This window comes from Sapajus apella, unplaced genomic scaffold (assembly GCF_009761245.1).
Source record: "Sapajus apella isolate SASKATOON/1434 unplaced genomic scaffold, GSC_monkey_1.0 scaffold66, whole genome shotgun sequence".
NCBI classification, from domain to species: Eukaryota; Metazoa; Chordata; class Mammalia; order Primates; family Cebidae; genus Sapajus; species Sapajus apella.
The window spans coordinates 4,585,111-4,609,495 of NW_022437006.1; the positions used below are offsets into that span (position 1 = coordinate 4,585,111).

Consider the following 24,385-nt stretch of genomic DNA (forward strand, 5'->3'; position numbering starts at 1 on the left):
CAAATCTAGTAAAGTGACTAATTTGGTTAAAACAACAGAATTATTCTATTTTGAAAAGAATATATTATAATCACTGTACTCTGAGCTATGTCTATATGCCCCAACTTGAACAAAAACTGAAAATATAGGGAAGCTGAGTGAAATTTTAAGGATCTATTCAACTACAAGGGAATAAAAAGCAGTTATCATTCAGGTTTTGGGGAAGTAGAATTAAAAAAATATATATTCTTCAAACCCAGAAACCCTCTGAAAAAAGGTAGTAGAGAATTAAATACAGGTTTATTATTGAATAAGCATTAAAACAGAATGTGATACACGAGAGGTAGTCTGTTAAGACAGTGCAAAATCAGAGAGATATCTCACTCTTTTATAATATATACCCAAGCAGATACTACTGACCATATACATGTTCTCAATATAAATGATAACAGTCTTCAAGTAGGAGGACTTGAGAGCACGATTTATTACACATAGTTCATCCTAAATTCATCTCTGGAAATGAAGCAGGTGAGTAAGTTTTTCATAGCTAAATCTGTGAAGAACCTTTCTTAACCTAATTTCCTAGATAATATACCTCTAATGACCTGGTTAAATATTCAAACACATCAAAAATCCTTTTATCAAAAGCAGAATGTAATTTAATTAGTCATAGTATCAACGTTATCCTTAATTTGCACTGACACTAGTAGAATGTAATAGCATTTAAGCTCAGGAAATCAATGGGGGAAAAAACAGGAAAACAGTGGCTGCCTAAATTAGAGTCTACGATTTCTTCAAATTGTAAACATCAAAACAGAGCCCACATCTATGGTGTTTAGAGGAGACAGAGAAGAGCAAGACTCCAAAAACTGGGAACGATGGCTCTGAGGCTAACAGTGGGGCTGAGATTTAGGTAAGGGCATCAAAGAAAATAGAGAAGTATAGCGAGGTCCTAATAGTGGTAGAATACCATTATTCTAGTGTTTCAATCAACTGGAGTGGAGCCTCAAAAGGAAGATCCCCCAACTTGAGTGGAAAATACTGACAGAAAATCTAGAACCTGGCAGGTCAGAGATCCCGCATGAGTGGAGTTGAAAGAGTATCGGAAAATGCATGGAAGTCTTTGGAAGGGAGAGGAACCCTTGGATCCTGGGTGTCAAAGGAAAAACAAAATATGTAAAAATAAGAGTCTCAATAAAACAGAATATTAATGAAAGCATCAGAAGACAGACAGGGAAAAAGTGCCACTTATAAAAGAAGCTCCCTCACTGTAAGAACATAAGAGGGAGCCCTTTATCTGAGAAATCTGGGAAGCCAGCCTGAAGCCTCTCTGCTGCCCCCTGCATAGAATCTCCTGCTATTACTGGCCCACAAAACAATGAAAAAAATAGTAATAATGAAGAAAAAAATGAAATTCCAATATTGAGACACAGCTATTCCTTTGTATACATTTTCAAAAACTTTGCAGCAACAGCAAGCAAATTCTAAACATCTAGTCATGAAGCCAAAGAATATAAAAAGGTAACATAAAATAACTAAGGAAACAACTGCAGCTACAAAGAGACATAAAAATTACAGATTAAAAATTAAGAGTGGAAATAGATAAACAGCAGGAAGATGTTAAATTGGAATTGGTGAAAACCCAGGAGAAAAATTGAAGAAAAAGAAAAATCATCTCAAAAGAAGACCAAATAGCAAGGTGCTCCACTAAGAATAAATAAAACTGAAAATACAGCAAGGATATTAGAGGACAGAACTGAAAAGATGTTCCCTATCCCTGAAATATTGCAGACACTTTAAAAAAAAAGATATAATGGGCTAGAGAAGGTTATAGTTTTAGGAAACAGGCAAAAATATCCAAAATATACATTATTGCCATTTCTGGAGAAGAAAAAGCAATGAAAGAGAACTAATATTTAAAATTATAAATAAGGCAAAAATTTTCTTAGTTTAGGAAAAAAAACCCCTAAATCTATGTAGTGAAAGAACCTACCATATATCTGGAAGAATTAATCCTGAACCGTCAATTATGCAAAGTATTTTGAAAAACAATTGGATTTGTTTTACTCAGAAAACAGTAAGTTGTACAGAGAATTATTTAAATCTCATGAGCTAAGTACAAGAAGCTTAAGTTTACAAAAAAAAAAGCATTCAGGAAGAAACTAACATTTAATTATTTTTATTAAAACCAAAATTAAGGAATCTTTTAATGTAATTTATAATATTAATAATAGATCTAAGGGAAACAAAACAACCCACAGAAGCTAAAAAGGTATTTGATAAACATTAAATAATCATTTCTGATGGGGAAAAACAGACCACTCAAAATAGTAGGAATGAATGAATACTTCCTTAAAACAGGGCCAGGTGCGGTGGCTCATGCTTGGTAATCCCAGCACTTTAGGAGGCAGAGGCAAGAGGATCACCTGAGATCAAGAGTTCGAGACCACCCTGGTCAACATGGTGAAACCCCATTTCTACTAAAAATACAAAAATTAGCTAGGTGTGGTGGTGGGTGCCTGTAATCCCAGCTGCTTGGAGGCTGAGGCAGGAGAATCACTTGAATCTGGGAGGTGAAGGTTGCAGAGAGCCAAGATCATGCCACTACACTTACTCCAGCCTGTGCAACAGAGTGAGACTTCAACTCAGAAAACAAACAAACAAACTAACTAACAAAAAACAAGAAAGTATATATACCTCAGCCACACATGTAGCATCTTAATAAGGAATTTCTAAACCTATTTCACTAACTTTAGGAACAAGGTAAGAAGACATTCAATCATATTATTATTTAACAGTTTCTGGTGTTATTAATAAATTGGATTAGATAGTAATCGAAAGCATAGAATTTGAAATAGAAAATATTGAACTCTTTCCATTTACAGATGATAGGAAAGTGTACCTGCAGAACTCTAGAGAATCAATGGAAAAATTATAAGCAGTAAGAGAATTTAATAAGGTACCAAGACACAAGATTAATCTGTAAAAATTAACAGTCTTCATAAATATAAATAATAAATTAAAGTATATATTTGAAGAGAGAAGTCCAATTTATATAAACAACAAACAAGGTAAATTACCTTGGAATAATCCTAACAAGATAAAACTTACGTGAGGAAAACTTTAAAACTCTCCTTAGTGACACAAAAGCATTTTTGACCAAATGGAAAGGCAACCTATATCAGTGTGCCCAAAACGCCTTCAAGTTTTGCTAGAAGGACTCACAAGTCTCAGTATAGAATCATATTCATGGCTATGATTTATTGCACAAAATGATACCAGCAAAATCAACAAAGGGAAAAAGTACATAGAGCAAATCATAAATTAGAATAATAGAAGATGTGAATTGAATTACACAGAAAAAGAACTATAAATGATTCTTAATCCTCTGAGAAAATGATCAACTTCACACAAGAAAAATGGAAATCAAAACTACACTGAGATAGCATTTCTCACATTTTATATTGGCAGAAATCCAAAAGTTTGACAACAGCCCTGTTGGCAGGCCTGGAAAGAAACAGGTGGTGCTCTCCACATTGCTGGTGGGAGCACAAAATGTTACAGCCCCGTGGAGGGGAACTTGGCAAAATCTAACAGAATTACAGACTCGTTTATCCTTTGACCCAGAAATCCCACTTTTAGTGCTCCTGAAGCCAGACAACCAAAGTACAAAATAATGTATGTAGAAGCTTTTTATACCAGCATTGTTTTCTTAATAGAAAGATTGGAAACAACTCATCAAAGACACATTGAATAAAGGAGGACAAAAAACAGCACTAGGTCATTCTAACAGAAGAGTGAGAAAGATCTCCATGTACTGATCTAGTTACTTTCAGAATTTATTGTAAAGGAAAAAAAAAAAGTCAGAATTGTGTCTACCCTTTATACGTTTATGAAAAAAGAGGGGTGTATGTGTATGTGTATGTGTATGTGTGTGTACATATATGTATATATGTTTTGTAAGGATATGAATTATACACACATATGCAAGTGTGTATACAAAAAACATGGAAGATAAACTGAAAACTAGTAAAAGTCATTACTTATAGGAAAAAACCAGAACAGCAGGATTTTGAGTTCTCTGAGTATTCTTTTAAATACAGTTTTGGCTTTCAAAAAAGGAAAATGTTATATGTATTTTTAAAAACAAAATTAAAATGAAAAAGCAAACCCTAAAACTGAAAACTAACTGAAACAAGTGAACCTCATTGAATATCAAATTATAATCACACGGAGAAAATAATTATTTCACATGACTTTAAAACACAGTAATCAGACTGTATATGCTAGTGTCATGTATTTAAATGGCAAAAAGATTGCTAGGAAATTTTAAACTTGATTCAATAATTTTCTTCTTAGAAGTTACATTAGTGTTCTCACCTTGAAATTTTTTTATATATCACAGGATAAAACAATTAGTAGTTATATGAATATTATTAGAAATCAAGATTTTCAAATTAAAAGAAAAGAGAGAAAATAGTTAAATCAGGGCTGGACCTTGCACCTCACACCTGTGATCCCAGTACTTTCAGAGGCTGAGGCCAGGAGACTACTTGAGCCCAGGAGCTTGAGACCAGCCTGGGCAACATTGTAAGACCCCCCCCCATCTCTACAAAAAAATACAAAAAATTAGCCACACATGGTGGTACATGCCTGTATCCCAGCGACTTGGGAGGTTGAAGTGAGGGAATCACCTGAGCCCAGGAAGTTGAGGCTGCAGTGAGCTGTGATTGCACTACTGCGCTTCAGCTTGGGAGGAGTGAGATCCTGTCTCAAAAAAAAAGAAATAATTAAGTAAATTTCTGTAATGTTCCATTTGAGTTGGAAATATATATGTAAACTTGTGATATATATGTAATTTATATTAATCTGAATATATGATATGTAGAAAATATGTATTTGTATATATTAGAAATATTTACAAATTTATTATAAATATGTGATATATACTTCTAATATATGGAAATATATATATATATCTATATATATTTATATATATAAATATATATCTTCCAATATAATACATTTATTTTCTATATATTTATTTATATCTTCTAACTCTGGCCATTGAAATGGCCTGCAGTCATTGGTACCCTAACAGTAGTGTGCACCCTTTGTCACCCACTTTGGGCTCCTAAATTTCTGTGTTCACTCTTGCTTGGAGAAATGATTAATTCCAGGTCTTGGGCAAGAAAAGTTCAAGGTGAGCTTAGGACTTCTTGAGTCAGAAAATGAAGAAGCATTCAAAGAGTAAGGGAGCTCTGCTTAAATGACAAGGGCACTAAACTACATGAGTTCCTGTTGACCAAATGTGGAGAATTTTGAGCACTGAAAAAATAATTATTTGTAGTTGATTGACACACATTTATAATATTGAAATATACATGTCTCCAATGATGATTAATAAAAAGAAGCACAGTGACTATCATATCAAGTCCTTATTCTGAAGTTTGGTAATTAAAGGGAAAATTAATCAATTATCAAGTATTTTTTATTAGAAACTATGGATCAAGATATTGAAATAGTTACAGTTGATTAGAGAAATCTCTCTTTTTGAAGAAAAATTCCAACCAATAAATGTTGAACAAAGACACAATTGGAAAAATCATTGTTTTGAAATCCTGAATTAAAGGGACAAGGAGCAAAATACATGCTGAAAACATTAGGTGAAAGGTTGAGTAGGACCTGGATGTTTGTCTGATGCCAGATTATTTGCTAACTGCAGAATCAAAAAATACTTTACACTGGAGAGCTCTGGCTGTCACCACTTAAACCTAGTGATCAAACATAGCATCACTGATAGTGGGGACTTGATGTTATGTGTCTCCTTTTGTGATATATCACCTAGAAATTATTCCTGTCCAAAATGATGAACCTGAAACTAATCAAGTTCTTATATCCCTTTCTAGATATTCTAAATTTAGCTGTTCTCCATTACGTAAATTAACTTATTCTTTTATCCTCTGGATGCCCTGCAAACTGAAAATGAATATAAGAATTTAATTGCAGTACAAGACCAACCTGTTCAATGTTAGAATTAGAATTTCTGCTGGGAGAGATAGGAAATTTTCATTTTTAATAGGCTCACCAGATGATTCTTACACACATTAATGTTGAGGAATTACTATCATTCAATATTGTTGAGCAGAGAATATATTTGTGATGAAGAATATTGTCCTGTTAATTGGGTAAAGTTAGGAAACAATTGCAGTGTTTCAGGTAGGAGGAACGAAGACATGAATTTGGGTGGTGAAAGTAGTCATAGAAACATCATAAATAATCAAGTTGAGTTTAAAAAATATTATCATATTACTTTTCATCGCCCCGGCCTCCTCCTCTTCCTCCTCCTCCTCCTCTTTTTCTTCTTCCTCCTCCTCCTGCTTCAAAATGAAACAAAACAAAACAAAACAGGAACAACCAGAATATCCGTTGAATTGACTACACTGGCAGGAAGAATGGCTGGGATGCCAGGCAGTGAGTTGGGATTTAATATTGAGTAAATGGCTCAATAATCACAAAAGCTTATTCATTCAAATCAATTGCATTAATCAGAAACAAAGCTATTGAAATACTCAGACAAAAGGATAAATAATGGTAATGTCTGAGAGTATTTAATAGTTGCCTTAATTTCCTAGAAGCTTTGGAAATTCATGTAATCCTAGCTGCCTTTGCATGTTGACCAGGTCCAACAGAAGGGCCTGTGGAAGCCACCACCAGAGCAGGCAGTGGAAGCACAGCTGAAACATCAGGTACTGGGGCCCCTGGCCCTGGAAACACAGCAGGTAAGACAAAGCATATATTGTTGTCAGAGCAATGGTCAAACACAAAGGTCTTATATATAAGTAGCATAAGTCCAAGTGAGTTTTTAAAAAAGAAGTTAATTACAAGAGAATGACTGAGGAAAATTCTAGCAATAAGAAACTAAGTTTAATAAAAAATAAAAAGTTTAATAATAAACTTTTGTCAAAAAGCATTTGCAGCATAGCAACAAGCTATAGGCAGAGCCTCATAATTTTTCAAATTGGATGCAACTGGAAGATCAGATGCAGCAACCACTTTAGCTTCAGGTAAAGTCACATTTGAAGTATCATTCATATCTAAAATTATTTTTAATTAGCAGAAGTGTGAGCTCTGATATCAAAATTTGATTTATCAAAAGAGATTATGAAGAATTTAGTAGTTGTAAATAGATTAGTGCAAATGTTACCAGAAACTGTGGGAACCTTCAGTTTTTTTCTAACTTGGAAGAAATAATTGAGCCAAGAGATGCATAGCAAGGATTAAGTAGAAGAGTTTATTGAAGGAAGATAAAGTGCATTCTTAGAAAGTAATGGAAAGCAAACTGTGCTGGTACAGATAAAAAAATAGTAGGAGCAGGATTTATTTCAGAAGTACACCCTGAAACACGAGACAGAGTGGGCTGCTTGACAGAATGAGCCAGCAGCAGCTAGTGCTGGGGGACCTCTTTTATGAGACTCTTCGGTGATTATTCATGAAGAGGCGTGAGGGGGGTGTTATTTACACGCATGTTTCAGGATGTCTCTGGGCACGCATGCTCTGTGGTTGTACATGCTAGTACACAAATCGCATGTCTCATTAGCATTTAAAATCTCCACCCAGGGATGTGTTTTTTACTATTATAATGAGCAAAAGTCTACTCCGGGACAATTTTTTGGAGGAGTGTGCATGCTTGTCAGTGAGGACATTCCCTAATCTGGTTCTCTCCAGCTAGGGCCTGGCAGGTCCCTTTCAAGGCAGGAGGAGCTCAATCGCAAGACCAGAAGTAGCCAGTGTAGCAGTTGTCTTTTTGCTGACTGTCAGTGGGCAGCACTGACTATGAGTGGACAGTGTCTCCAGGACTTTTTCCCTGAGGGCTCCTTGCCTGCTCATTTCTGGCTTTCTGCCTACTCTAACACAAACACTTCTATTTTGGCTAGATAATATTTACTGAGGGCTTAGTAATGTGTTCTGTACCAGAAGATGCTCTTATACTTACAAAGCTTAGAATTTTTAGAAGAAAGTAATGTTTAAACACATGAAAAAAGCAAAAAGTAAGTAATATAGCAAAAGATGTTGGGAGAATAATTTACTCTGGAATGATAACTTGTAGGTAATTTTAGAAAGAACTGTAGGTAATTCAGTGTCAAAGGCAAATAAGGATTGTGATGTTATAATAGTGCCTTATCAGATTAACATGTACACCCTTCCTGAGCAAGAAGTCCTAATATCACTAAACTGAGTAAACATTATGAGTATAAATATGCTGGAAGAGATTTCCGAATTGTTTCAGGTCACAGTGATTGAATAAAATCAAGTTTCTTAAACTGTTTGTTTTTTCTGAAAGTGTCAGGCGCACCTGTGGTATCACCTGGAGCAACGCCTGGAGTTCCAGGTAGCAGCACCCCCAAGGAAGCAGGCATTGGAACCACCAGTCTTAGAAACTCAGGCAAGTCGGGACATGACTCCTTAGCAGTTCTCAACCCTGCCTTCCTCAGCAGGTTGTGATGTGAACTATTGGTCGGGCTATAACTGACATTAAATGTCAGAGCATAGGGAAAGCATCTGGAAGATGCCGTTAATGCATTATACTTTAGAAATCTCAGTTCTGTGCTATTAGCACGGAATAGGGACCAGTACTTTCACAGTAGTGAGCCTGAACCATTGTCGTTCATAACCAGGAACCCCAACAGTATCTGTTGCCTCAACTACAAGTAGCCCTGTGAGTGAAAACACGAATGCAGCCTCAGCCACAGCAGTGACAATCTCTGGAAGCAAACCAGGTAGATAAAATGGGGGACCCAGCACTTGCAGGAGGCAATATAGGATGTTCATGTAATACTGTTCCTCAAAATCAGTGTCATGCTATTAAGTAAGTAAATCACTTAACCTCTGTAACCTGTGTTTTCTTATCTGTAATATGTGGGTCAAAGTGATCTACTCTGTGAGCTTGGGATGAGGAGCCAAGGAAATAATGAATAGTGTACATCAAAGTACATTTTTTAAATGTGGAAAGGATCATTATTTTTATCAATACAGAAAAATGAACATTTCTGTAATTTTTAGTTGGAAGTTAATTTAAATGAGAATTGGTTATCTCATCACTTAAGGAATTCTGTGAATGAGTCCTTTCCATTTTTGCCTTTGCAACAGGCACGGCTGGAATACCAGGTGGTGCAGCTAGTGGAGGTGAAATGACATCTGGGTGGTCCAGCAGTGGTACCACCATGGGCTCTTCAAATAAACCAGGTGAGACTAGCAAAGCATAAAAGGTCACAAAAATGGGAATAAGTGTGGAAACCTGTTTATAAAAGCTTATTCAGTAGGGTATTAATTCAGTTGAAAATTTTTCCTGCATGAAACTTAAAGCACTGTTATTTAAATATTCTGTGAATTCATTAAAAAGATTGCCATTGCATGCTTTGTTATTCAGTGTTTATGTACCATTGGGGTATCAATTAGTGTAATACCTGAAATCACAGATATAAAAATGATCTGATAGTTTAGATATTTTCCATTATTAAACTAGACTAGTGTCACTTTTTTAATCAGATATTGTCACAAGACCAATTTAGAAATCACTGGAATGTTACTTGATACAACCATAGTGGAGTTAAGTTAAAAAAAAAAAAAGCAATAGTAATCTTCTGATACTGTATCCCATGGTTGGTCCATAATTGCTGTTTTTGAGTTAATGGCTTCTAAGGATGTGTTTACTCATTTTGTTACAATTTCTTTGTCTAAGTTCTGCATTTTCCACACAAAATCACTTAGACAACAAGCTAACATAATTCAATATAGGTTAAAAGTTCAAAATAATTACAAAATACTGTTAGTTATTTTTGCAGATCATTAATTGATTTTTCCCATAATACAAATACTTAAGAGTTCAATAAATTCTCCTCTGTCTCAAATAATATAATATGCTGTTGGGCATCAAAAGGTTATCTTACATCAGCAAGGATATTTAAATTTCAAACTGGAATTCTTTTTTTTTTTTTTTTTGCAATCTTTTGCAAAACACCACTATCTTCAGTATTAGAAATTTTTGTGGTTTAAAGTATTAGCATATTTTCCCATATGTTCTTTACTGAACAGAGATCTAGAACCTTGATGAATAGATTTCCCCATTTCTAAGAACAATTTGATAAGTAACACTGCCTTCTGAATTGTTTAAAAATTCAGAAATCAATTTTCTTCCTAAAACCTCTACACATGGGTTTTTTTAGTCTTCTTTTCTACAGTTTACAAATAGGGCTTGTCTATAATTCATTTGCTCAAAGCTGACCTGTTGAAGAAATATGTAAACTATGCAATAGGTGTTGCAGATCCCTTGCTAAACATTGTTTGTGTCTCATAATACTTGTTTCAAATGACTAAAGAGATAGATTACCAATCAATTTATTTATTTATATTTAAATACTTCTCAGAAAATAGCCAAAAAAACTTGCATGAAAAATACAAGGGTAGGATAAAATATTAGTAGATAAAACCATTCTTATATCTTCATTTCTACTGGCTATATTTAATACAATATTGTTGATAATATAAACACATGAAGCAGTCATATGTTTATATACTTATGTATGAATTATCTTAATCTGTTTTAACAAAAGTAAAAATGATCATCAGAAAAAAAGTATAGAAAGTATAAAAATGGGCAAAGTGTTTTCACGTATATTAACTTACTTGAATCTTACAGACACCCTATGCAGTCAATAATATATTAGTAATTATTCAAATATTATCTATGTAAAATCAATGTGTTTACCCCAAATTCACAGGATGAGTATGTGCTGAGTCAGGGCCTAGATTGTTGATTCTTCATCTAATCATCTTTTACTAGACAGACCACCAACATGGTGATTTCTGTTAAAACTAGAGAAATATTGTAATATTGTAATATTGCCTAATTTTGTTTTTAGTTTTGCTCCTAGTGCCTAGCTCAGTTCCTGGTTTGGGTACTTGATAAATATTTGATGGATATTTGGTAAATAATTCAATAAGTCAATAGTAGCTTCCAGTCTGGTAAAAGATGAAGAGGTTTTATTCTCATCACTGAGATAAAATCACAGGTCATATGGAAGGGAACCTTATGGAAGGATTGGAGCTGTCAGGAGGTAGTAGACTGTTTTCTGCTCCACTCAAATAGTGGAGTTTTGCTGGAAACATGTACCCATACACACACAGACACACCACTCTACAGATGCATGTCTCTGCAGATCCAAGGTTTCCATCTTCATCTGGTTCCTTAGGGGTATTCTTGCTATATTATCTTCAGAACTAGAGCCTTCTGGGTGATACTGGATTTCCCTTTATGGTCACACCTGTTCTCTGAGTCTTCCCCATATTAGAAAATGGTACCATCACTGACCCAATTCACTCAGGTAAAAATATTATTATTATCCTTGATGGCTGTCTTTTTCTTCTACCTTCCATATTTAAACAAGTCCTGTTAATGCTACTTCTGATACACATCCTGCCCCTATCCACTATTCTTAGTCTCCTTTATCACAATTTTAGCATAAGACACTCATAAATTATCTGAACTTCGAATTGGTCTTCTTACTTCTATTATGCACCCCTTGCCATATATTTTCTACAGAGTGTAAAGAGGGATTTTAAATGCATATGAATTCTATACTATTTCTCCCCTGTTAAAAATTATAGCCCCTTGCATTTAGAAAAATCTTCAATTTTTCTCCCCTAATTCATTACATTTTGCTTACTCCTACATATCTGGCCTTACCTTATAATATTCCCCAGCTCATCTCCCATTATCCAGCCATATTTAACTTCTAGCTCTGCTTTTCTAGCAAGCATAGCTCCATCAGCCTTATGATGTTTGTACTGGCTGTTACCTCTGCCTGGAATGCCATTCTTCCTAGAGCTTCACTAGCAGGCTGCTTGTTATCAGACTTCAAAATAAAGATATTCTCAGAGAAGCCTTTGCTAATCAGGCAATCTAAAATAGAACATCTCATTTTCTCAATATCAACTCATTTTATGCCAATGCTTTGAAGCTTTTCTTGTTTGTGAATTTGGTTATTGGTTGGTGATTTTATTTATGTCTATCTCTCTCTTTCTTCCCACTAGAATGCCCTATAGGGCATTCCCTTAGAATAGCTACTTAATTTCTAGGTGCTTTAGTGTCTATTCCATAAAAGAAGAAGGTACTATTACAAATCTCAAATCTCAAATAGAATTATTCTAATGGTAAAATGAAGTGATACAAGTTGCTGACAACTTCTTTGACACACAACAGATAGTGGATAAATGATTTTTATGAAAATAAACAAACAGAAAGAAGTTACACTAGAGCTGGCACAGTGAAGATCACCATGGTCCCAGGTACTCAGGAAGATTGTTTGAACCCAGGAGTTTGTGATCAGCCTGGGCAACAGAGTGAGACTGTGTGTGTGTGTGTGTGTGTGTGTGTGTGTGTGTATATATATATATATATATATATATTTAGAAGTTACAGCATAGCAAAAAGGAAAGTATGAAATAATATGGTGATTATGGAGTGAAGATGTATAAAAGCTATACTAGAGAAATAAAGCAACATGAGCCTTGAAAGTTAACTAAGGACCAAAACAGCTATTAACATTATTCTACTTGTACTATTTGTTTGTGACAGGGGCAACCAGATCATCAACTTGGGAGACAGAGACAACTGGACCATCAGCTACAGTAATAGGGAATTATGGACAATCATCTGAAATAACAGGGACAAGTAAATTATCATCTGAAGTTTCAGGGACAGTGAGGCCATCAGATGCAACATCAGGAGCAACTGGAACATCAGTTGCAGTGAAAAGGACTTCTGAACAATTGTCAGGAGTCACAGGAGCATCTGAACCATCAGTTGGAGTGTCAGGGACAACTGAATCATTAACTGAAATATCAGGGACAACCAGACCATTAATTTCAGAATTAAGAACAACTGGATCATTATCTGGAGGGTCAAGGACAACTGAGCCTTCATCAAGAGAATCAGTGACAACTGGACCATTAGCTGAAGGTTCAGGGACAAGTGGAAAATTGGTTATAGGATCAAAAACAACTAGATTATCAGCTACTGAAAAAGGGACAACTGGGTCTTTTACTGGAGGATTAGGTACAAGTAAATCATCTGCTAGAGAAACAGGGACAACTGAACCATCAGCTGATGGGTCAAGAACAACTGGACCATCCGTTGTGGGATCAGGGACAACTAGATTATTAGCTAGAGTGACAAGAACAACTGAACCATCACCTGGAGTGGCAGAAACAACTATACCATCAGCTGAAGAATCAGGAACAAATGGACCATTTGTTCTACTGACAGGAACAACTGGACAGTCAGGCAAAGGATCAGGGACAACTGGAAAATCTGTCATAGAATCAGGACCATCTGTTGTAGAATCAGGGACAACTGGAACAACATCTGCAGGATTAGCAACAACTGCACCATCAACTGGAAGATTAGGTACAACAAGACCATCAGTTGGAGGAACTGAGACAACTGGACAATCAGGTGAAGGATCAGGAACAACAATACCATCAGCTAGAATGACAGATGTAACTGGAACATCAGCTGAAGTATCAGGAAGAAATGAATCATCAGCTACAGGATCAGGTACAAGTAGACCACTAGTTGAAATAACAGAGAAAACTATACCATCAACAGAAAGATCAGGGGCAACTGGACGGTTTGTCATTGGATCAGAAACAACTAGACCATCAGTTATAGGATCATGGGCAACTGGAACTTCATCTGGAGGTTCAGGTACAACAAGGTCATCAGGTGGAGGAACAGGGACAACTGAACAATCAACTGTAAGGCTAGAAACAACTGGACCACTTTTTGCATTGACAGGAAAATCTGGACAATCAACTATAGTGACTGGGAAATCTTCAAATTCAGCTGGAGTGAGAATAACATCTGAAAAATCGCCTGGAGTGGCAATGACAACAGGACTATTGGTTGAAGGACCAGCTACACCTGGACAATCTCTTTTAAAATCAGAGACAACTGAATCATCAGTTGGAGTTACAGTAACATCTGGACAATCAGCCAGAGTGACTGGGACAAATGGACCATCAGCAGGAGAGACAAGAACAACCGGACCATCAACTGAAGGATTAGTTTCAACTGTACCATTTGTTATTGGATCAGAAACAACTAGATCATTAGTTATAGGATCAGGGACAACTGGAACTGTATCTGGAGGTTCAAGTACAATAAGATCATCACATGGAGAAACAGGGACAACCAGACAGTCAATTAAAAGATTGGAAACAACTGTATCACTTTCTGGATTGATGGGAACATCTGGACAATTGGTTGGAGTGACTGGGATATCTCTAAAATCAGCTGGAGTAACAATGACATCTGAAAAATCAGCTGGAGTTGCAGTGACAACAGGATCATTTGTTGAAGGATTCACTACAACTAGACCACCTATTTTAGAATCAAAGACCACTAGACTATCAGGTAGAGTGACAGTGACATCTGGACAATCAGCCAGAGTGACTGGGACAGTTGGAGCATCAGCTGGAGTGACAGAAACAACTGGACCATCAACTGAAGGATCAGGGGCAACTGTATCATCTGTTGTGGGATCAGGAGAAACCAGACCATTACCTAGTGAATCAGGTACAACTGAATCATCAGCTGGGGTGACAGGGACAAGGCCATCATCAGGAGGATCAGGGACAACTGAGTCATCCTCAATAAAATCAGCAACAACTGGACCATCACATGAAGGATCAGGAACAACTAGACTATCAGCTGGAGTGACAGTGACATCTGGACAAACAGCTAGAAATACTGGGGCAACTGGAGTACCAGCTGTAGTGACAGCAACAATGACACCATATTTTGTCAAATCAGGGACAACTGGACCATCTGTTGTAGGAACAATGACAACTGGAACTTTAGCTGGAGGATCAGGTACAACAAGATTATCAGATGGAGAAACAGAGACAACTGGGCAATCAGCTGTAAGCTCAACAGAATCATTTGCTGGGTTGACAACATCTGGACAATCAGCTGGAATGGCTGGGACATATGCACAATCAGCTGGAGTGGCACTAACAACAGGTTTATTTGTTGAAGGATTAGTGACAACTGGATCATCTACTGTAGGACTAGAGACAGCTAGACCTTCAGTTGTAGGATCAGGAACAACTGGCCCTCCTGTTGTAAAAGCAGAGACAACTGGACCATCAGTTGGATTGACAGTGACATCTGGACAATCAGCTAGAATGACTGGGTTAACCAGACCATCAGTTGGAGTGACAGGAACCACAGGACCAGCCAGTAAAGGATTAGGGACCACTAGACCATCTGCTGTACGTTTAGAGACTACTGAACCATCAGCTGATGGATTGGGAACAACTGAACCACCTATTGTAGAAGGAAAGACAACTACACCATCAGCTAGAGTGACAGTTACATCTGGAGACTCACATAGAGTGACGGGAGCAACTGAACTATTGGCTGGAGTGACAGGATCCACTAAACCATCTGTGGTAGGATCAGAGACAACTGGATCATCTGTTACAGGAATAAAGACAACTGCAAAAACTTCATCTGGAGGATTAAGTACAACTACATCATCAGTTGGAGGAACAGGGACCACTGGACAATCACCTGAAATATCAGGGACCACAGGACCATCTGCACAATCAGCTGGAGTGGTAGTAACAACAGGACTTTTTGTTGAAGGCTCATTGACAACTAGAAAATCTCTTGTAGGATCAGTAACAACTGGATTATCAGCTGAAGCTACAGGGACAACTGGACCATCTGTTACTGGATCAGGAACAACCAGACCACTAGTTATAGGATCATGGACAGCTGGAACTTCATCTGGAGGACTGGGTACAACTAGTCCATCAGTTGGAGGAACAGAGACAACTGGACAATCAGCTGCAGGATCAGTGACAACAGAGACAGTTTCTGAATTGACAGAAACCTCTGGTCCATCAGCAGAAGTAACAGTGACACCTGGAAAATTACCTGCAGTGACTCAGACAACTGGATCATCAGCTGCAGTATCAGGGACAACTGTACAATCTCTTAGATTATCACAAACAACTAGAACGTCATCTGGAGAAACAGAAACAACTGGATCATTAGTTAAAGAATCAGGGACAACTGAACCATCAGATGTAAGATCAGGGACTACTGGACCAACAGCTGGGGTGACAGGTACAAATAGACTCTCAGCTGGAGTGACAGGGACAACTGGGCTATCAGCTAGAGTGACAGGGACAATTGGGTCATCAGGGACAACTGGACTGTCAGCTGGAGTGACAGGGACAAGTGAACTGTCAGCTGGAGTGACAGGGACAAATGTACTGTCAGCTGGAGTGACAGGGACAAATTTACTTTCAGCTGGAGTGACAGGGACAAGTGGACTATCAGCTGGAGTGACAGGGACAACTGGGCTATCATCTGGGGTGACAGGGACAATTGGATCACCAGCTGAAGCAACAAGGACAACTGGACTATCAGCTGGAGTGACAGGGACAAGTGGACTCTCAGCTGGAGTAACAGGGACAAGTGGATTATCAGCTGGAGTGACAGGTACAAGTGGACTCTCAGCTGGAGTGACAGAGACAAGTGGACTCTCAGCTGGAGTGACAGGGACAAGTGGACTGTCAGCTGGAGTGACAGGGACAAGTGGACTGTCAGCTGGAGTGATAGGGACAAGTGGACTGTCAGCTGGGGTGACATGGACAACTGGGTCAGCTGGGGTGACAGGGACAATTGGTTCAACAGCTGAAGTGACAGGGATGACTGGCCTATCAGCTGGAGTAACAGGGGCAAATGGACTGTCAGCTGGAGTGACAGGAACAAGCAGACTATCAGCTGGGGTGACAGGGACAACTGGATCATCAGCTGGGGTGACAGTGACATTTGGATCACCAGCTGAAGCAACAGGGACAACTGCACTATCAGCTGGAGTGAGAGGGACAAGTGGACTAGGAGTGACAGGGACAACTGGGCTATCAGGTGAGGTGACAGGGACAATAGGATCACCAGCTGAAGCAACAGGGACAACTGGCCTATCAACTGGAGTGACAGGGACAAGTGGACTCTCAGCTGGAGTGATAGGGACAACTGGGCTATCAGGTGAGGTGACAGGGACAATTGGATCACCAGCTGAAGCAACTGGGACAAGTGGACAATCAGCTGGTGTAACAGAGATGAGTGGACTATTAGCTGGAGTGACAGGGACAAGTGGACTACCATCTGGGGTGACAGGGACAATTGCATCATCAGCTGGGGTGACAGGGACAAGTGGACTGTCAGCTGGAGTGACAGGGACAACTGGAGTGTCTGGAGTGACAGGAACAAGTGGATTATCAGCTGGAGTGACAGGGATAACTGGATCATCAGCTGGGGTGACAGGGACAATTGGATCACCAGCTGAAGCAACAGGGACAACTGGACTATCAGCTGGAGTGACAGGGACAAATGGACTAGGAGTGACAGGAACAACTGGGCTATCAGCTGGGGTTACAGGGACAGTTAGATCACCAGCTGAAGCAACAGGGACAAGTGGACTGTCAGCTGGAGTGACAGGAACAAGTGGACTATTACCTGGAGTGACAGGGACAAGTGGACTGTCAGCTGGGGTGACAGGGACAAGTGGACTGTCAGCTGGAGTGACAGGAACAAGTGGACTATTACCTGGAGTGACAGGGACAAGTGGACTGTCAGCTGGGGTGACAGGGACAAGAAGACTATCAGCTGGAGTGACAGAGACAAGTGGAATGTCAGCTGGAGTGACGAGGACAATTGGATTGTCAGCTGTGGTGACAGAGTCAATTGGATCACCAGCTGGAGTGACAGGGACTAGTGGACTCTCAGCTGTGGTGACAGAGTCAATTGGATCACTAGCTGAAGCGACAGGGACAACTGGACTGACAGGGACAAGTGGACTATCAGCTGGAGTGACAGGGACAATTGGATCACCAGCTCAGGTGACAGGGACAAGTAGACCAGCTGGGGGGACAGGGATAACTGGACCCTCAGCTGGAGTGACAGGGACAACTGGACTATCAGCTGGGGTGACAGGGACAACTGGATCAGCAGCTTGGGTAACAGGCACAACTGGATCATCAGGTGGAGTGACAAGGACAACTGGACTGTCAGTTGAAGCATCAGGGACAACTGGACTATCAGCTGGAGTGACAGGGACAACTGGGTCATCTGCAAGATCAGGGACAAGTCTACCATCGGTTGGAAAAACAGGAACAACCAGAACATCAGTTGAAGAATCACAGACAACTGGACCATCAGCTGAAATAACAGGTACAAATGGACTGTCAGCTGGAGTGACAGGGACAACTGGACCATCAGCTGGAGCAACAGGGACCACTGGACTATCAGCTGGGGTGATGGGGACAAATAGACTATCAGCAGGAGTGACAACGACTACTGGATCATCAGCTGGGGTGACAGGGACAAATGAACTATCAGCTGGGGTGACAGGGACAACTGGGCTACCAGCTGGGGTGACAGGGACACCTGGACTGTCAGCTGCAGTGACAGGGACAAGTGGACTATCAGCTGGGGTGACAGGTACAATTGAATCAGCTGGGATGACAGGGACAACTGGACTGTCAGCTGGAGTGACAGGAACAACTGGATTATCAGCTAGAGTGACAGGGACACCTGAACTGTCAGCTGAAGTGACAGGGAAAATTAGACTCTCAGTTGGAGTGACAGGGACTACTGGACCATCAACTGAAATGACAGGGACAATTGGACTATCAGCTGGGGTGACAAGTACCACTGGACCACCAGCTGAAGTGACAGGGACAACTGGGCTATCATCTGGGGTGACAGGGACAACTGGATCATCTGCAAGACCTGGGACAAGCATATCGGCTGAAAAAACAGGAACAACCAGAACATCAGTTGAAGAATCAAGGACAACTAGACCATCAGCTGGAATAACAGTTACAAATGGGCTATCAGCTGGACTGACAGGGACAACTGGACCATCAGCTGTAAGATCGGTTACAACTGGACCATCAGCTGGCACAACCACTGGGACAGGAACTACTGGAGAGCCAGGAACTAAAATTATAGCCCATGAAGGCAAGTCTAGTTAGCTAAAGATATATCATTTAACGTGAACGATATGATTTTTGGTCTTCCAGACTTAAATCTGTGTAAATTTATCACAATTAAATATGTTATTAAGAATTCAAATTGTTGAACAATAATGGGGACTTTCCAGAATATTATTGATTCCTTAGACATTTTGAGTTCATGTTTTCATGGGGATTCTGCGGCCACTACAGCTGGGAACCCAGCAGGCACAGCTCACCTTGGGTGCTCTGGTGTGGTCCAACATAAGCGTGACTGAGACCCCCAATTATGATCCTAAGATGAGTCAATTATGATTTAACCAAGGACCTAAATTCCTAAATTCAGGAAAAATGATTGAGAGATAACCTAGATTTGTCAGTGTCTAAATTCAAATTTTACATAAGGGGCAGTAAGTTCATTATATTTATTAAGATGTACCATGTAAAACTGATAATCAATTATTGCTTTAACCAGGAAAAACTGAAGAACCATATGGAACCACCCCTGGAGCAGGTGAAAGCAGGACCAGATTAACTACGCCTGGAAAATCAGGCAAGTGAGGTGGAAAGAATTTAGTCGCAACTGTAGCTCAACGTAAGGTTTTCTTTTTTTTCGTTTCTTTTTTCTTTATAATAATGTAGGTATTATTTTCCCTAATTTGCTGGTAATGAAGCTGAGGTTCTGAGATATTTAACCTGTTAACCACACAACTCTTCTGATTCCAATACGTGAGCTCTTTCTACTCCTCTACATTTCCTTTAGACCATTTTAGGCAAATTTCCTCTCTTCCAATTTTCTCTATTCTCAGACGCGTTCTATCTGAAGCGACGGTCAGTGGTCCTCTTCTAATAGCTGTTATCTCTGTTCATGTCATTTCTGTCATCTAGTCCATGTTAGCAAATACCCATTGCCCTTCAAATAAATTCTAAATGCTTCAGTGTAATGTTTGAGTCCTTGGAGACCCCATCTATTTTCTAAACTTCTCATTAGCTCCCTTCACATAATAACTTTTAGCCTCACTTAAATTAGTTGTTGGCACTGTTAGAAGTTACTTTATACAATTTTACAAACTGATCCCTAGAAAGTTATTTTCTCACTTCATTCAAGCTAAATTTCCAGTTATTTTTCACTCATTCTGTGTTTATGTAACACATGTTGCTATGTTTTCCTAAACCTTGGCCCTCACTATGTCTTCTGCCTGATGTGTCCTTCCTGGACTTCACATAGACAAATCCTAAGTAATGATAAAGATCTAGATGCTGCCTTTTCCAGAAAGCCTTCCTTGACCTCACTGAGGAGTAATGCTCAGCAGTTTCTCATGGTCTCAGGTTCTCAGTATATAAGAACTGTTTTTTGTAGCAGAAAGCTAAGGCATGCTGAGATCAAACTAGGTGAACACACGAGAAGATCATCTTTCATCCTTGTCAGGGAAGGCACAAATGGATTTACAAATGGAATAGGCCAAGCAGAGAAACTCATAGAATTATAGATCTGTTAAGTGCCCCGAAAAGGCTACTTGTTATAGCAAAGGAACACACAGATGTCATCTAGATTCAGATCTTCTCATGGCAGAATGAGTCAATATGGTGACTTCTGGACTTTCTGTGTTTCAGGTACCATTAGCGTAACCACTGGCACAACTCTTGCCCCTAGAAGTTCCAACACAGGTGAGAACAAGCTGAGTGGAATTTTCCCATGGGGACTTCTTTTAAGAGCTATTTCCTCAGGTTTTATTTATAGGCAAGATTATCACTACAGTAATCCATAATCCTTAATGTCTTCCCAGTTGTGTCTTTCTTCTTTTCTTCATCCTCAGAGGCCACAACTTCCTAGGAGGAAGTGGAATTGCTGCAGGTGGAATAGCTCCAGCTCAGCCTGCAGTTTTAATCAAAGTGCTTAATGATCAAAAAGTGAATTAATGCATTCAAAGCATCTTTCATTAGGCAGTGTTGCCTAAAATGTAGCCACACTGCTTTATTTCCTAAATGAAACCTTTTAAAAAATGCCAAACATTTCCTAGCTAACAAATGACAAGCTTCAGGAACCTAAGACTTCCTTCTACCTTAATGAGCCCATTCAGTACACTAAGAAGTCAAGTGACTGGCCACGGATAAATTTATACTGAGAAAACTTCCATTTCCCAGCACTGAATCTTTTTTGAAAGACAAAAGAGTCTCGAATATTGTCGGGAAATTTGCTGTAAGACAGATGCTACACTGGAAACACAGATTAATTCTTGACATTGGAAAGCTCAAAGAAAGAACATCCTAATATATTGTAAGAAATACAAATTTTTAAAAAAGCAATTCCCTAGTCATGGCATGTTGACCACCTTTCTTTATTTCAGGAACTTCTGGTGATATTTTGGGGAAAACTCCCAAACCTGGAAGTTTTGTCTTAGGTAAGTCACCACATAGCAGGACATCCTGGAGGGAGCCACTTAGGTAATGCCGCAGACCCAGCATGCTTTGCTCTTTTCTTTTCTTTTTTCTTTTCTTTTCTTTCTTTCTTCTTTCTTTCTTTCTCTCTCTTACTCTTTCTTTTTTTTCTTTTTCTTCTTTCTTTCTCATTTCTCTTTCTTACTCTTTCTCTTTCATTTTATCTCTTTCTTTTCTTCTTTCTTTCTTTTTCCTTCTTTCTCTTCTTTATCTTTCTTTCTCTCTTTTCTCGTTCTTTTCTTATTTCTCTCTTCTTTTTCTCTTTCTCTTTCTTTCTCTATTTCTCTCTTTCTTTTCTTTCTCATGATTCCTTCCTTCCTTCCTTCCTTCCTTCCTTCCTTTCCCTCCTTTCTCTCTCTCTCTCTCTTTCTTTCTTTCTCTCTTCCTTCCTTCCTTTACTTTCTTTCCTCTTTCTCACCCTGTTGCCCAGGCTGGAATATAGGACCATGATCTTGGCTCACTGCAGCCTTGACCTACTAGGCTCAGGTGATCCTGCCACCTCAGCCTCCCAGGTAGCTGGGACTACAGGCTATTTTTTTTTTTTTTATAGAGATGGGGTTTCACTATGTTACCCAGTCTGGTCTCGAACTGCTGTACTCAAGTGATCTGCCAGCCTTGGACTCCCAAAGTGCTGGAATTATATGTGTGAGCCACCGCACCCAACCATCCAGCATGTTCTTAATTCATTCATTTCTTTTCTTTCTCAGAGACCACAAATGCTACAGGGACTCCTGGAGCAGGACTGTCAGGAGGTGAGTGCTATCATTCTAAGACTTTGGGTTCTGTTGATTTATTGTTTGGGATTGCAGCTAAAAACATAAGAATATGAAGGTAGAAGACACATTTTACACAAGACCAAGTCAAATTGTGAATCCCTGTGGAAAAGCCGTCCGTGTTCATGCCCCTCCAACAAGCGTGCCTGAGTCCTGGCTCCCAGAATTAGTTCTCTGAAGACAGGAATGAGACCATCACTGCTTTAAAGTTCACACAATTTGTTTTCACAGGCACCACTGTCATTTCTTCTGAAGTCAGTACCAGTTCAGAAGTTTCCAACACAGGTAAAATTCCATAAAGAAAATATAAGCTGGCTCTTACCCCATATGAGTTTTGTGCATGTGTGTGCATGGGTGTTCTTTAAGGATGGCATAAAATAAAGTCATAAAATGGCATAAAATAAAGTATCACAGAGATATTTAGAACTTTCTCTTTCATTTTCCTCCTCTATAGTATAACAGGAAGTGAAATGGGCAGGTGTGAAATGAGCCCCAATCCCTCTGTCAGCAGGCTAGCATGTAGGTGTGTTCACTTGTAAGTTACCTGGGAAGAAATGGGCCAAGGAGATGAAATGAGAGAAGGAAACTCCTAATTTAGCGTTTACACCATTTATAACATTAAGTCCTCAGTTGTTTCCATGATGAATTTGCTAAATTTGCTTTTCTTGTTTCAGGTATCACTGGAGTAGGTTCTGAGACATCTGTTGAAACAGGAATTTCCAACACAGGTAAGATTGAAAGAAAACCATCTCTATTGACATGCAGATGAAATGGTGTTATTTTGCAGAGTTTTTCTGATGAATAACACAAAATCTCTCTTCCCACTATCCCAACGCCCCAGAATTCACTATTCCATATCGTGTCTCAGAGGCCACAATTTCCACAGAACGTGTTGGCACCACTGAAGCTTCATTCAAAATAGGTGAGAAGGAGCAACTCATGTCTTTGTTGCTATCACTGATTATGCCACTCATAGCGAGACTAGAGAGAGGAAGTTTCTGGAAAGCAATTTGTATTTACTTTCCTAATACTACATTTTTGGCCAACAAATTCTTTCTCAGTGTAGAAATTTTTCCAGAAAAGCTACTAATTATAGAATGCTGTGAAATTACAAACCATTTTAAGCTTTTAAAAGGTAGGGGAGGTGATAAAACTTGCTGAGAAACACAGAGGAGCTGTAAGAACCCAGGAAACACACCTGCCCCCTGTCAATGCTTCCTTTTCACAAGTGAAGGGCAAACTATTTTCACAATGTCTGGAGTTCTCAGCACACTCAGGGCATTCTCAGTAACCACCCCACAGCAGGCACCGCTCTTGCATCTGACAGCCAAGACACAGGGAGGAAAACAGGTGAGCTTAGGAGAAACCCACATTGTCCTCCTGACTGAGAATACCAGGAAGGTTATCACAGGTGGAGAACATTGTCACTTTGGTTGCTTTGGTAATAAAATGGTTAATGAGAAAAGACATAGGGCTTATCACTAAGGAAGAGCTAGGGAAAGTGCTAGTTAGATGTAAGTTAGGTTTAGATTCTTTCTAGAGGCAGGTCTGTAGGAAAGAAAGATTAATCACCATGGTGATCCTAGTGCTCTTGGTGTTTCAGCCACGACTGGGGTGGCTCCCAGCACAACCCTTGCCCGTGGCAGTTCCAGTACAGGTGAGTCTGCAGGTTGGCAGGGAACGCTTCAGAGCTCTTCTCATAATTTGATGTCTCCTTTGATGCTTTTAAGAGTAATATCTTATTCATTTCATGGTGATTGAATATTTTTCAAATATGTCTCTTCTGTTTTTCTGTCTCTCAGAGGCCACAACTTCCATAGGAGGAAGTGCGTTAACAAGAGGCGGAATAGTGACAGGTGAGCATTGCTGGGTCATTGCACTCACTTGCTAATAATATCCAATAAAACCTGTGGCTTGAAAAGGATCCATACTCTCATTTCTCCCATATTAACATTGTTAGGAAAGTTCCTACCGTTTTTCACTGACTAAATACAGAATCTCAAATTTCATTCTTATTTCTTGTGCTTGAACGGACTCTTCTCATGGCCCCCAAGGTAATCGTGAAGTCATTTGACTGACAGTTACATAGCAGATCTGCA

General features: G+C 39.1%; 1 protein-coding gene across 1 annotated transcript in view; it reads left to right on the plus strand.

Annotated features, from left to right (window-relative positions):
• MUC19 (mucin 19, oligomeric) overlaps window positions 1-24,385 on the plus strand; it is a 172,981-nt gene that overhangs the window by 82,507 nt on the left and 66,089 nt on the right. The window contains exons 51-67 of the mRNA XM_032248461.1: window positions 6,663-6,761; window positions 8,324-8,425; window positions 8,658-8,759; window positions 9,130-9,225; window positions 12,617-16,177; window positions 16,256-16,555; window positions 16,967-16,984; window positions 17,372-19,094; window positions 20,435-20,498; window positions 20,601-20,742; window positions 21,423-21,476; window positions 22,221-22,265; window positions 22,518-22,571; window positions 22,961-23,014; window positions 23,128-23,208; window positions 23,890-23,943; window positions 24,089-24,142. Coding sequence (XP_032104352.1) covers window positions 6,663-6,761; window positions 8,324-8,425; window positions 8,658-8,759; window positions 9,130-9,225; window positions 12,617-16,177; window positions 16,256-16,555; window positions 16,967-16,984; window positions 17,372-19,094; window positions 20,435-20,498; window positions 20,601-20,742; window positions 21,423-21,476; window positions 22,221-22,265; window positions 22,518-22,571; window positions 22,961-23,014; window positions 23,128-23,208; window positions 23,890-23,943; window positions 24,089-24,142 — 6,603 coding nt within the window. The remainder of the gene's footprint in view (window positions 1-6,662; window positions 6,762-8,323; window positions 8,426-8,657; window positions 8,760-9,129; window positions 9,226-12,616; window positions 16,178-16,255; window positions 16,556-16,966; window positions 16,985-17,371; window positions 19,095-20,434; window positions 20,499-20,600; window positions 20,743-21,422; window positions 21,477-22,220; window positions 22,266-22,517; window positions 22,572-22,960; window positions 23,015-23,127; window positions 23,209-23,889; window positions 23,944-24,088; window positions 24,143-24,385) is intronic.